We start from the raw sequence: 14,875 nt of genomic DNA, 5'->3' as shown, positions 1-14,875 counted from the left end.
CAAAAAAATATACGTATTTTGGAAATGTTGAGTCGAATTAGTCTAGAATCGATTAATTTTATGAAAGAAAACCTTTCAAACAGCCGTAGTCCGTAAACTATGATTCCTACAAAATTGATTCATAAAGAACGGAACGTATCTACCGTCTTATAGGGGGATCTACTGTATTATAAAAGTGAAGATTAGACAGAAGTCTGGGTAGTCTAACTGGCAATGCAAGTGCATAAGCAGGAGTTTGTGGGTTTGAGTCCTACTCGAGGCCAATTCTTTTCTTCCAGAACCTTCTAAATTGATTAATAAATATTAATTTAATTATAATTATGATATTTAATAAGAGATGGTAACTAATTTCTATCTCTAGGCAAATTACTTAGCATTTAATTATTATTAGTAGCAATAACATACCCTGATCTAATCTTGTAATCATTTGGCTTTAATGTAACTATTAGGCTTACAGATGTTTATTTCAGTTTATATTTTATCATTTCATCCAAAATGATGAAACTGATTGCCTCAAAAAGAATATATCACACAAAGGGATTAAGTCCAGCAGGGGTGTAGGATATGTCCAATTGTGTGAACAAGGTTTATGAGAAATTAAAGCACTCCTGGAAAAACTTGTAGTAGAAAAACTAATATTACAGCATTAGCCACAAAAACAGGGCAGAAAGAGTAAAGAAAAAGAAAAATGTATAATACTTTGAAAATCAAAATTAGTGACTGTTAAACAAAGTAGTGTTATTACAATAAAATGTAGTAGTGTCTTGGCTAAGCCTGTAGAATTAATTGGGAAAATTTACCAAAACACAGAGAGATTAAAAGTAAAATTCAAATGTTTACTTTGTTTTTGATTAGTTCAGTCACTCATTACATTGCTGTCTACTTACATGGTTATGTGGTTGCAGTAAAGATGAGCTGATCTCACTTACCAAATCACTATTTAAAAACAAAAACTAAGCTTTAAAAGAACAAAAAAGAAGTAAAAGAACTTCTATTTCAAAACTCTTCTTGAAACTATTTAATACGTAAATTTTGTGTCAGTTTAAATTAAAATGAAATATTCACATGTTCCCTGCATGGTTAATAAACTACATTTAACCCATTTAGTTCTTTGCCCAAGTTAACTCGGGCAGGTTACATAGCCTTACATAAAACTCGGTCCTTTCGGCCCCCCAAAAAAATTTTTGTTTTTTTTGAACTTTTGGAATGTTTTTTAAGTCTCCAAATTTTTTCAAAAATTTTTACCCACGCAAAAAAATTTTATTGCGATTTTAATTACCCTTTGATAAGGCTCGATTAAGGCTTAATTGTTTTTTAATGGGATATTTTTATCAAAATTAATTAATCGTTCTAAAGTTGTAGTGCACGAATTTTCCTTCAGTAAAGTTATTTAAAGCTAGTTTCTGATGTCAAAAACCACCTCCAATAGTTTTTTAATTTTTTTAATTAATAGATTTTATTATATATACATTTAATTAAGTCGGGGGGGTCGGAAATCACAATTAAAATTTGAATTTTTAAAAAATATTTTAAAACATACGGCCAGCTAGTATCCACCCTACTACAAACCCTTCGCCTCCCGAGACTTCTATGAGAATGTCCCGGGAAATCGGACTCCAGCTGTGTAAACAATGACTCATCAGTGTCAAATTGTCAAATTTTGCAGAAAGGCGAGACAAAGGAAAATAAAGTTTGAAGCTTTTTCTTCAAAATTAACACATTTCTTTCGTTTTTTTTCAGTTTTAAGTATTTTTTATGTTAATTACATTAATATCAAAAATTGCTGGGAACTAAAGGGGTTAATAGAATATCAATTATTATTCAACTTTTACTACATATTGTTTATTAGAGTAATTATTTGTTGAATTTATATTATTAAAATGAAAGTAAAATAGTTATTTCTAATCTAATAAGTACAACTACACACGATATTCTAATCTTCTATAACTATTGTTGTATATTAATTAAATTGTAAAAAATACACAGAACAAATACTTTGTACAGTTAACTAGTAATACTATTTAGATTATTTGTAACTTTGATTTGCCTAATTATAATTTGTGAATTAACCAGTCCTGATTCTGAATTAATAAATAAATTGAAATTTTTAAAACAATAATTTAATAGTATAAATAGTTACCTCTATTAAATATTTCGTTAGAATGAGATGATGCTGTAGTAGAGGTATTGGAAGACTGCAATGGAGAAGTTAATTCTTCATTACCACCGAAAGTGTCGATAACATCTGTTCCAACACTAAGTGTGTCATAAACTGGATTATCAACATTTTTATCTTGGAGTTCTTTTTGAATTTCATCATCATCTTTATAAGATGGAGAATTAGATTCTGTGGGTGATATTAATGTATCTCTCTGAGAGAGCGATTCTAACGTTGCTATCGGAATGAATGGCGATGATGTTCTTGGACTAAGAGAAGGTGACCGAAATGCCAATGAGGTAGTATTATCTAATGGAAGACCCGTGCCATCAGTGGCTGTGATGCATTCGGAATCTTCCATTATGTAACTATCAGGAAGCACGAGACTGGGATCAATTTCTGCATATAGTGGTTCATCTGGAGATAATTCTTGCCCTTGCTGAAATAAAAAAGATTTCCAAATTTATAAATATCTAAACTGAAATAAATTATATAGTATAATATTCAACCAAAAATTTAGAATAATAAAACAAAACTATATTTTCCTAAATATCATTTTCATAATTATAACTATATTTACTTTTTCTTATAATAAATAAAAACTTTTTAAATCTGTAAGTTAATTAAATATTAAGACAGTAAATTTTAACAGAGTTGGAAAAAATACTTTAATGGAGCATAAAAACTTAAAAAAAGTTGAAGTACAAATATTGTGTGCAAAAGAACAAACTATTTCTGTCATCATGGAAGTAATGATGTTGACAGCATATTGAAAAAAAGTTTCAAAATTATAGAAATTAGTCATTTTACTTTTAATTTCTATAATTTTGAGACTTAACATTGCAGAACATTGAAGAAAAGTATTGTTATCATTTCCATGACAATGGGACTAGTTAGTTCTTTTGTGTTCCTGATGATGAGCCTTAAGCTTAAAAGTACTTTTAATTCTTTTGAATTTTCATGCTCCATCAAAGCATTTTTTATTTTGTTAATATATTTTATGAAGTTAAATTTATGTATTCTGTATAGTAAATTTTATTTATATCAACAACATTGACTTTAAATTAAATAACCATTAAAAAAATTCAGGAATGAGTTGCTTAACTTTCCTAGCAACATTTAAAATTTTGATGGTGCCATCTGTTATCATATTTTATTAAACTTTTTATATTTTTAATTATAATAAAATGGCAAAAAGCTTAATTTTGAGGGTAGGGATGGGTTTTATAAAAAATTGTAAATGCTAATAATGAGTAAAATTGTCATTAAGTCTGACTCTAATCAAGATATAACACATGACTCCCTTTATCTTCCCAACCCCTAGACCTTTAACCACCAAAGTTTAATAGCATCAATCTCCCTAATAAAACCTCCCTGCAAAATTTCAGAAATTTTCAATAAGAAGCACAGGAGTTATTAAGCTTCAAAGAGAGTGAACAAAATCATGCCCCCCACACACAAACATCAATACAGAGAAGAAAAAACCCCCAAACATTTTGCATTTTTCAATATTTCAAGGTAATCTGATTCAAATAATGTAAAAATCTTGGGGAAGTCATTTTTTGACTGATCTCCACGCTTTTACTCTGCTATATATAACAGAGCCAGGAAAGTAATAATTAAATTTTATTTAAATTTCCTAGAGATATTAAACATATGCAGTATATAACACATTCAATTTATAAAATAATGATTCTAGATGGATTTCATGTTTTTGTTTTAATGTAATATAGTATCTACAATAATGTTAATACAAAACAATAAATATCATTTACAAAAATTTTAAATTGTATGTGTATGTTTAATTTGTTTTTTATTAATACTAAAACTTTAGATAGGGTCTTCGTTTTGTGCTACCAGGGCCCAGGATTGTTTTAATCTACCTCTGCTAATATAAATAGATAGTTATCAACTAATCATACACACCTGCATGCACATACTGTAGCTGAAACAATAAATAACATTATATAAATGGCATCTAAAGTTAGTATAAACTAGATGTGTGTGCCAAGCATTGCTCAGGTGTTTGAGGGAGTGGGGGGATTGGAGAGGATGATAAAAGCAATAGTCTTAGTAACTAAACTGTACATTTATTGACCTGAGTATTTACAGTAATAAAACTGCAAGAAACAAAAAAATTGTTCAAGCCTAAGTTAAGAGGAGTGCAGACCACCACAGAAAACTTATACCAGTGTATTTATGACTAAGTAACCATGAACAAAACATGAAATGCTTTGAAAAATCCACAATGTAGTGCCATATTGAACAGTGATATCACTTTTTCCAACTTCTTGCATTCCAACTAATTACTTTTAATGTTATTTCTCCACACACAATACCATATTTCAATATTACAACCTTCTTATAAATAATTCCTTGACAGGCAACTGCTGATTCATATGTGTTGCCATCTAATGAACAGAAAGCTGTTATAGTTTGATTTATATAATGTAGATTTTGAAATCATGTGCATGTATAAATCTCCCACATCAACAGATTCAAAATACAAAGTTTGGTTAAAATACATTCAGGTGTTTTTCTGTGATGTGGCAACAAACATCCAAACTGGCAAAACATTCAGCAAACCTAATTGTTAAAGTCTTATTTTTTTAGATTATAATAAAAAATTTACATGAATAAAATTGAAATATGTAATATTTATGAACAAAATAGATTCATATTGCTGCTGATAAAAACACTGATTTTGGGAATTATATATTCAAATGTATGCAAATACCTAATTATCTTAAGAGTTTAAATTGATAATAGATTAGATTGATAGGAATGCATAATACAGTACATTATAGTGTAAGTTTCCATGATATTAATATTAATAAAAACTTTTGAAACTGTTCTCAAATTTAATACTATTGCATTACATTTACTAAAAGAAAATTGAAGTTTATAAATATAAATAATTTTTTAAAGATAATTTTAAAAAATTATCTTTAAAAAGTTTATTTTCAATGATTACAATAAATCTATTATATATAAACAATAAATCCAAAAACCAATATTTAATTACTGCCTATAAATTATCAACCAAATCACACAGATATTAAATCAGAAGTCTAAATAAATTTCACATTCTGAAAAGTTTTATGAACAAAAGATAAGCAATCAATAATTATTAATTTATAGAAATAATATTTAAAAAAAATTATTTAAATGTTTTAGTTGTAAATTTCAATTAAAAAAAAAATGTTAAAAGACAATCAGTTTAAGAAGAAATCGTTAGTAAAGAATAAAAAATTTAGCTTATTCTATTTCTATTGTTCTTAGGTACCTTTTAGCCAAATGGCTTTTTCAGTTCATCTTTTAGTTTAATAGCTTTCCAGTTCATCCTTCACTTATATAAATTGTATTTTGTAGATTTTTCTTAACAAATACTGAATAAAATTGAATTGTTTTGATTTGATATTTGCTTATAACAAAATAAAAACAATTGCATCACTTACTGCATGATCATACATCAAATTAGAAGTGAAAATGATTTTATCCATTAAGAGTATTTTTTTATTAAGTTGCTTACATTTGAAGAAAACCAAGTACTTGAAGTAAGTGGTAAGTGTTTTAAAAACTTAAAACTTTCTGAAAGAATAAATATCTGAGAATTTTCATTGGTTCCAATTAGTTATAGATCCTGGAAGTTTTCTGTAGATGTAGCAAATATTTATTTTTCAGAAGCTTGTTTAATTAAGCTGCAAGCCAAATGAAAAATCAACTTATCAGGTGAAACAGAAGAAAAAATAATTACTATTTCATAAATTAATATTAGTGTTGTTTATAGAAAAATTCCATAAATTTTATTATTATAAAAATGTTTTTGGCTTTCTTAAAGTTGTCATCATTATGTATTCTAGTATGCAAATTTTAAAATATTCCATTGAAAAAAGATTATATATATGAAGGGTGTATGTACGTCGTTGATGTCTAAGATCATACTGAGTTTAATAATGTTAGAAGATAAGATGATAATAATGCTATGCAAAATAAAAATAAAATTTTTCATTTGAATTTTGTGAATCTTTTAATGAATTTTAAAAGCTACTAAATCAATGGCTTGTGATTTCATCTCTGATTTTCATTTTAAAAGATAAATTGAATTGCTAAATTATGTGTAACAATAGAAATATAAGATTGGTTGCAATATAGAACAAACAGTTTTGTCTTGATTCATGCCATTCTAAGCATATAGATTAAAAAATTATAATCATTTCATAAATACTGAAACAATTGTAAATGCTTATTATTATATACAATCAGAATCATCATACATTTTAGTTATCTAATGATAACTAAAATGTATGATGAAAAATGTAAGGTAAATAATACATAAATAATACAAAAATGTAAGGTAAATAATAAAATGTAAGGTAAATAATACATTTTAGTTATCTAATGATAACTAAAATGTATTATTTACCTTAAGATAAACAGGTATTTTAAGCTGTCTTTTGTTTTATCAACCTCAATATATAGCTGATATAACTGACAGTAATTGAGAAGTTACTGCTATAAATACGGGCTTTATAAGCAAATGTTTGTTTTCATTAAAATTATCTTACTTTTTGCTGATTTTTTATGTTTGTGAGGTTATTTATATGTTGGCAATTTTATGTTAATCAGTGCTTAAAACATTTGCTTGCAGTACAACTTAAATAGATGGTATCTTATGTCAATTATGTGCTGATAAAGACAATACTACAAAAAATAAATAAATAATTCAATAAAAATAAAAAAAACAGTAAGCAAACAACACTGAATGAATTACTATTAATTAATAATAGTTATAATTTTTTAATTGTTTTAGAATGTCTTTTTAATGTCAGTCAATACAATTAGTGAAAATTTTGATTTTATTCTTATTTACTTACTCTCACTTAATGCTATCAGTCAATATAGGCTAGTTCCAAAGTGATTATGATAAGTAGATTCTACTATATTAATCTCTCCATCACATATATAAATACAAGCATACATACATATTTAATGTGGGGAATGTGCTCCAATGAGGAACGTCTTAAACAAATGTATGTTTTTCCCTTCATTAAATGAAAGGAAATATATACAGTCAAACCTCAGGTTTGAACTTAATTCATTCCTAAAAGTTGTTCTAAAACCAAACTTTCCCATAAGAAATAATGTAAAATGGATTAATCTATTCCCAACCCCTAAAACAAAACCTCTTTTTAGCTGTATTTCATGCATAAAAATGCCTATAAAGGCAAAATATTATTATTTTATCTATCTATATATAATATATAGTAGATTATATACCTATCTATCTTATATATTAAAAGCAAAATATTTAGTCACCACCAACCCAAATCCAACAGAAGCAAACACTTTACAAAGTGCTATAGAGACTCAACTGTGACTGCCTGCATGAAATATAAACAAAATCAATAAAGACTGACAACAAATACTTTATCCACACTTTCCAAAATATTGTGTTTGAACTGATTTCATTTCAATTTTATTTAAATTTTAGTTTTAGTTTCAGTGTAAGGAGCCAGTTTTAATTATTATTTTTAGTTTAACTGGCTACCTAGTATTAATAAATATTAAATATTATATTAATTTTTGTCATTTAATTTAACTTAAGCATATTTAAACACAAATCCTTGAATGCCATTTATATTATGTCAGTGTCAATTAATGTGGTTTTTATTAAATAATTTGATTTAAATTCAACTGTGGGTGTAATGAAAAACAAAAATAGTATCTTTCCTACATGAGCATTGAAATATAAGTTACACAGCAACATCACTGATGATTCGTATTGTGCAGCAAGGCATTCTCTGTGCCACTAATTTCTGAACTGGAAGTTCTGTTATTGATTGGCCAGACTGTCAACTTTCTTTAACATAGGAAGTGTAGGTAGTTGACCATCATTGGTTAGCTGAATAGCTGCTTGGTAACTGAGTTATTGTATGGCAACTGGGACGAATATGGCATTCAAAATTTTGTTTGTAAACCAAGTGGTTTAAAAGCAAGGCTTTTGAAACCTGAGGTTTGACTGTACTCTATTTTCATGTTATATACTTGTTATTTTTAAAATATCTTGTTAACATTTACAGTATTTATTATACTAAATAATAATATCCTTATTCAAAAAATAATACAAAATTTTATGAATTGTATTAAAAATATTTAACAATTCTCAGGAACATGTTATTGCAATTAATTTTTTACAATAAAAGAATACAAAGTATTCTACTCTGTTGTTTCTACTCAAACCATAGTTTGCTTATAGGAGGAGTTCATTAAACCATCCAACCTCTTCTCACAGCATCAATGAAATCAATGTGATGTTCTAAAATATTCATACATTTAGAACAAGAAGATTTTAAAGCTTAAATACTCTTTCTGGTTTATTGTCTTCTTTTTGAAAAAAAATACATTGAATTCAAATCTTGCAGTCCTTCCTTAGAGAGGAACTTATCATGAGATTTATAATTTATAACTCTGTCATGTTTGGTAGTTGTATCTTCTGGCTCTGGCATCTACAACTTGTGGTAACATATTCAGAATTAAATCAATAAGTAAAAATTCTTAAATAAATAAAATAGCATAAATTCAATTAATTTTAAGCATTTATACTTTTGTTTTTATTCATTTTTCATCAGTTGCATTTTTTAAAATGAAAATTATAGAAAATAATACCCAAACACCAAAAAAAATCAGTTAGAAAATACTAAATTTTTATTATTACTAACATTTTCTTTCATCTAAAATGACCATCATCAGGTAATGAAAAATGAAAACCATACAGAAGACTTTCAAATTAATTGAATACAATTAAAATTTAAATATTGTCATGCACAGTTGCATCATTTTTTTTTATGAAACTAAATGTTTAATTAACAATGAAATATTACTCCCTATTAGCTAGTTGTGGTGTATAAAATACTGTTCTGTCATAATTAAATGTGGATCAGGTAAGAGGTCTGAAAGAAGCTCAATATATGCTCTCTATGCTGTAGAAGAGAGTGCTGTATGCACTGTTTGTCAATTCAGGACTGAGGAGTGGCAATGCATCACTTTGATAGCAATGTGGTTTTTCTATGACCCTAGTAAAGTCTTTGACATGATAACACAAGTGTCTTAAGAATGCACCTAGTCGACCTGAAAATAAATTTGCAGTGATGACATATAACGAGACCATTAATGAAGTGTATTTAGAAATTGCAAAAAAGAACAATATCAGGATAAGAGGCTACTGACTATTTTTTCTTTAATTTAAAATGATAAAGAACCTGTAGAGGATGTTTTCTGGCTGGGTATTAATTTTATCCCACTGAATGGACAACTACTCGGATTACATAGGCATTACTGCTAGGGCCAGGTGGTGAGAATAAAAGAACACAAATATAACATCAGAAAGAAGATGACTAATATATGGCACTAGTGTACATAGTAGAAGAAGACATCCAGGTTAACTTTGATGAAGTAAAATTGTAAGGAGTCAATGTCCAATTGTTATTTTATGTTTTTGGGCGTTATTTTTAGTTAGTTATTTTCTTTTCGGGGATCTTTTTAAGGACAAACTCCTAAACACTCATGTGAAAAATTCCAAAAGCAAAGATACAACTTTGCATCTGTGGCTGTCCTGTAGCACAAACCAATGTAAATTAAGGCAGTGCAGAGATGCACTGAGCTTTGAATAAAAGACGAATCATCCACTACTGTGGGTGGTGGAATTCCTATCGATGACTGTTGGCGACATGTCAAGGAAAAGTGATTGAGTATAAGCAATGTATACCGTGGTTGAGTATTTCTTTTGGGGTGGAGATTGGATCTTAGATTGTACTATTATAAGAAATAAGACTTTCATTTGTCTAATTGTTTATTTCTTGTCTTTTTTGTTACTTGACTATTTGACATTTCTGAAAATTACACTAACTGGTTATGATTTAATCATTTGTTATTATTGTTCAATCTAATAAATATTTATTGTGGATTTTTACTAAAGTGTTTTGAATATATATATGTATGTATATCTTTTGGTTCCCATAAAGTCCAGGCCTGGTACTTTTAATTAAATATGAACCCTAACTTGTGTGACCCTGCTTTTTGCATCACACAGTGTGTTACAAAACTTCTACATCACACTTTAGAGCTGGAAAAAAAATATTTGGAGGGCTTGGAAATATACAGGGTGATTAGGAGGGGAGTGCCAGCAACTATAAAGAAAATGACTCTTTCTCCATATGGATCAGGTGAGAGGTCTTAAGACCATAATAAAATATGGTGAGAGGTCTTAAGACCATAATAAAATATGGATCAGGTGAGAGGTCTTAAGACCTCTCACCTGATCCATATTTTATTATGACAAAAGAGTATTTTATACACCTCAACTACCAAACAGGATAGTAATATTTCATTGTTAATTAAACATTTAGTTTCATAAATAATATGATGCAACAACACATGGCAATATTTAAATTTTGACTGTATTTGATTAATTTGAAAGTGTTCTGTATGGTCTTCATTCTTCATTACCTGACAATGTTCATTTTAGATGAATGAAAATATTAGTAATAGTAAAGGTTTAGTATTTCATAGCTGGTTTTTTGGTGTTAGAGTGTTATTTTCTGTCAACTATGACCAGTTTTTATTGACATGAATGATTAAAATTAACTTATATTTCATTTATGAAAAAAAAAAAGTTTATTTCTTTCCTGGTTGGGAAACATACAAGGGCTGTTTTTTTTTTCAAGCTCCGATGGTCCATAAAAAAAGACAAGTGTAAATAACAAAATGAATTTATTACCAAAAGTTAGGTACAAACATGGTTACTTTTCGACATAATCGCCGTGAAGATTGAGGCATTTGTCATATCTGTGGATGAGCTTTTCCATCCCCTTGTCATAGAATGTTGCCACCAGTGAATTGAGATGGCCTTAACAATGTTGTTTTGAAGATCGTCATTAGTTCATTACTCTCAAACTTCTGCTCTGCTAGCCATGTTTTCAGTTCAGGAAAGAGGTGGAAGTCTTCACACATTAAAAAGTTTTAAGCTGGATGGAAATCTGAAAGGTGGAAGTTTTCACCACCTTCAAACACCCAGCATATCACTCTGATTTAGTGCTGAGCGACTTCTGCCTCTTTCTGGAACAGGAAAAGTGGTTAGGAGGGCAGAGGTTCAAGTCTAATAACAATCTTCAAAAAAACATTAGGGCCCATCTCAAGTCATTGGCAGCAACATTCTATGACAAGGGGATGGAAAAGCTCATCCCCAGATATGACAAATGCCTCAATCTTCATGGTGATTATGTTGAAAAGTAACCATGTTTGTACCTAACTTTTGGTAATAAATTCATTTTGTTATTTACACTTGTCTTTTTTTTTTTATGGACCATCGGAGCTTGAAAAAAAAGTAGCTTATGTGGAATGAAAGCTTAGTCATCATTTTCATTTATGTGGCTAGCTAAAGCAGTAAAGTTTTCTGAAATGAAAAATTATTGAATTTTGTTAGAGCAAGTAAGTGTCTATCAGCATTTGCTCACTGATTGTCAACTATCATTAACTGTTTTATAATAAATTTGCATTAAACAACATTATGTTAAATGAGGGATATCTATACATAAATGAGTCATTCAAATATGCTTGAAATGGCATAAATCAAGACAAAAATAGTTTATATCATAATCAATCTTTTGTTTTTACTAGTAAATGTTATGATTGGTTTATATAAAACAGAATTTTCATATACAAACAATCATAAATTTCACATAATTTACAATAATTAAAACTATTTATTTTAATAATTTAACTTTTATTTATTGATTTTAACAAAATAATCTTATTTACTTACCTCAGATAATTCTGTAAATATTGGAGAACTGGTATTATTTGATGAGGCACAAGAATTCATAGCATCACTATCATTTCCTTCTTGATTATGAAATTTCTTTCTTGGTCTTGGCACAGGTTTAACATTGCTAATAGGCGATACACTACCATTCTGCGTTAAAACGGTACTGTCAATAGTAAGTGGTGAAGTAGGCAGTGAATCTGTATTAATGCTGTTACAATCAGGTGAAGATGATAATTGGGATTGCCTTGGACATGGTTGTGGTTTAGGTTTGATCAGATGGGAAACAACAGATGGGGAGGAGGCACTTCTGATAAATGGAGGTGACATATGATGATCACATTTTTGTAGTTTGCTTCTACAGCCCTCATCTTCTTCAGGAATTGATCCTGTTGTCGAAGAATCACCAAGGCTAACAGAACGTCCAGTTGTAGTCAAAACATCACGATTTGCATAGACGGGTCCATGATCATGACTCAATTTTCTAGTAAGTGATAACCTAGGTGCAGGAATTGGAACAGACCTTGACACTTTGTTTACTTCATCACCTCCAGATCTGATATTGTGTTCTTGGGGAATACCATTGCATTCATTATGAACTGATTTGTTTATTTCACCATCATTTAATATTCGCTTTGCTGAATTATCTAAACTTTTCCTTTTATTTTTTTTATCTCCTTCAGAATTTGAATCACCATAAAGAAACAGCGAGAAAAATGCAGGAAGAAGGTCAAAACTAGATGCTTTTTGTATTCGTCCTTTTTTCATGTCTTGAGATGCTGCATCATCTTTGGTTACAGAAGATACTGAACTTTTTCTGGTATTTGGTGGTGTAGGATATAAAGCATAGGAAGAAGTGGGAGGACTACCTACAACACTGACTGTTTGTTCATTATTACCTTCTAAACTTTCATTACTAATCGAGGAAGTTACGGAAGATGACTGACTATTTTGCGACACCATTTGAGGTGCAACACTTGCTACTAATTTTGTAAATAAACCACCACGTTGATTTAAACCACTTAATAATTTGCTTGATTTAAATGCTGAAGAATTTTTTTCTCCACTGACTATTGCTGGACTTTGACAACCACTACTACTCTTTGATTTTTCTAAGGAAACTGGTCCTTGATTGTTTGACACTTTTACACTTCTGTTTTCAGTCATTGAAGGACTATCACGCTGATTTCGTGAATTCCTATTTTGGGAAGAATTTTCTGATGTACGATTGATAAGGCATGGACCATTAAGGGCACACCATAATCCATCACTAAACAGTGTATAATGGCTCACCAACTGTAATTAAAAGTTATTTAATTACTTAAAAATGTTTATCAAAAACAATATCATCATCATTAAAAACTAAAAAGGAAATAGCCTAAAAGTCATAAAATATTAAATCATTTAATGAATAATGTACAAATATACAACAAGATTTAAATACTCAAGAAATAATTCACAATATTTTGATCTTGGTTTGTACACTAATGAAAAATAAGATAACAAAGTAAACAGAAAATTTTTAATTTTAGATATTACAAATATAAAATTCAATAACAAATAATTAGTTTCTAAAAATATACTATAATCATATAATTATGACTATATACAGTCAAACTTTGTTAATTAAAAGTTCAAGGGGAGTACAAAATAATTTGAATTATCCAAAATTCAAATTAAACAATTTAATTGATAATTAAGTAATACTGATAAAATATAATTAGTTTGGTTGCCACATTTTCTTGTTAATTCATACTGAGAAAATTGCTGGTGAGAAAACAGAGTGAATAACACATCAACATATGTCATTTTCAGCAAATTTTACCATTTTGCAAATAGCTTAGAAGTTCAGAATTGTCAAACTATTTAGCTAGCAAAAAAATTTCATCACTTATCACAGTGCCATTTGTTGTCAGGTGTTTCTAATGGTTTTTAAGACTGTTACAAAATCATCACACAACAGAGTATACCTCAAAATTAGTGTGATANAAATCATGATGTAAAAGAACTACACTCATGTTTTCAAGAATCCTATAGAAATATGAATGATGAGATAAAGATAAAAATTAAAACAATATAAAAAAAACATGACATGGTGTGTTCCTCAAGAGAACTCTCAGCCTTAGCCAATAATTATGTATTAGACCATCAGGTGTTTCTAATGGTTTTTAAGACTGTTACAAAATCATCACACAACAGTGTATTACTTAAAATTAGTGTGATATTCTTGGAATTCACACTTTTTAAACATTTTTCTCACTCTTTTTAACACATCTTTCATTTTTTGTAACAAATATGCAACAGAGATTAAAATGTCATTATGCCATTTCTGTCTCGCTTGCTTGGAAATGATTGGTTGCTCGAAATTTGTAATCACTTTTTGCAGTCCAGACCAGTTTTGCATTTGTTTTTCACTTTCATTTTTTGCTATTTGCTCAGTGTGAGCTAAGCTACTTCAGCTTCGAATTTTCAAACTCTAACAATTTTTGAAACATGAGGATATTCAAACTTCGAATTATCCAAAAATTAAAAAAAAAAAAAATTCAAATTAAACAAGTAATTTTTGCATTACATTTATTAGGAAACTCTAGGAAAATTTGTAGAATTTGAATTATCCAAATATTCAAATTAATGAAGTTTGACTGTATTAATATTTCATAACTGAAATTTAAAAAAAAATTTTCAAATATGTTACAAAAATATGCACTTTGATTTAGAGTTACCAGTTTTTTTTATTGGAATTTATATTTGTATGTTGTTATTAAAATTATTTATATATAAATATACCTTTGATTCAATTAAATTTTCATTAAATTAAAAATATTTTTGATTGCATAAAACATCAATCAAATGTTTTATGCAACAATTTAGCCAGTTAGCTAACATGTAGAATT

General features: G+C 28.4%; 1 protein-coding gene across 2 annotated transcripts in view; it reads right to left on the bottom strand.

Moving 5' to 3' along the window:
- LOC111624728 (probable serine/threonine-protein kinase roco5) overlaps positions 1-14,875 on the bottom strand; it is a 95,937-nt gene that overhangs the window by 32,818 nt on the left and 48,244 nt on the right. For both annotated transcript variants that reach the window (XM_023367649.1, XM_023367650.1), the window contains exons 6-7: positions 11,982-13,277; positions 2,141-2,597 (exon numbers count right to left, since the gene is read on the bottom strand). In XM_023367649.1, coding sequence (XP_023223417.1) covers positions 2,141-2,597; positions 11,982-13,277 — 1,753 coding nt within the window. The remainder of the gene's footprint in view (positions 1-2,140; positions 2,598-11,981; positions 13,278-14,875) is intronic.

This window comes from Centruroides sculpturatus, unplaced genomic scaffold, assembly GCF_000671375.1.
Source record: "Centruroides sculpturatus isolate CEXI.00-Female unplaced genomic scaffold, Cexi_2.0 scaffold396, whole genome shotgun sequence".
Lineage (NCBI taxonomy): Eukaryota > Metazoa > Arthropoda > Arachnida > Scorpiones > Buthidae > Centruroides > Centruroides sculpturatus.
The sequence above is the reverse complement of the archived record's forward strand: the minus strand, read 5'-3'. Positions and strand labels throughout refer to the sequence as shown.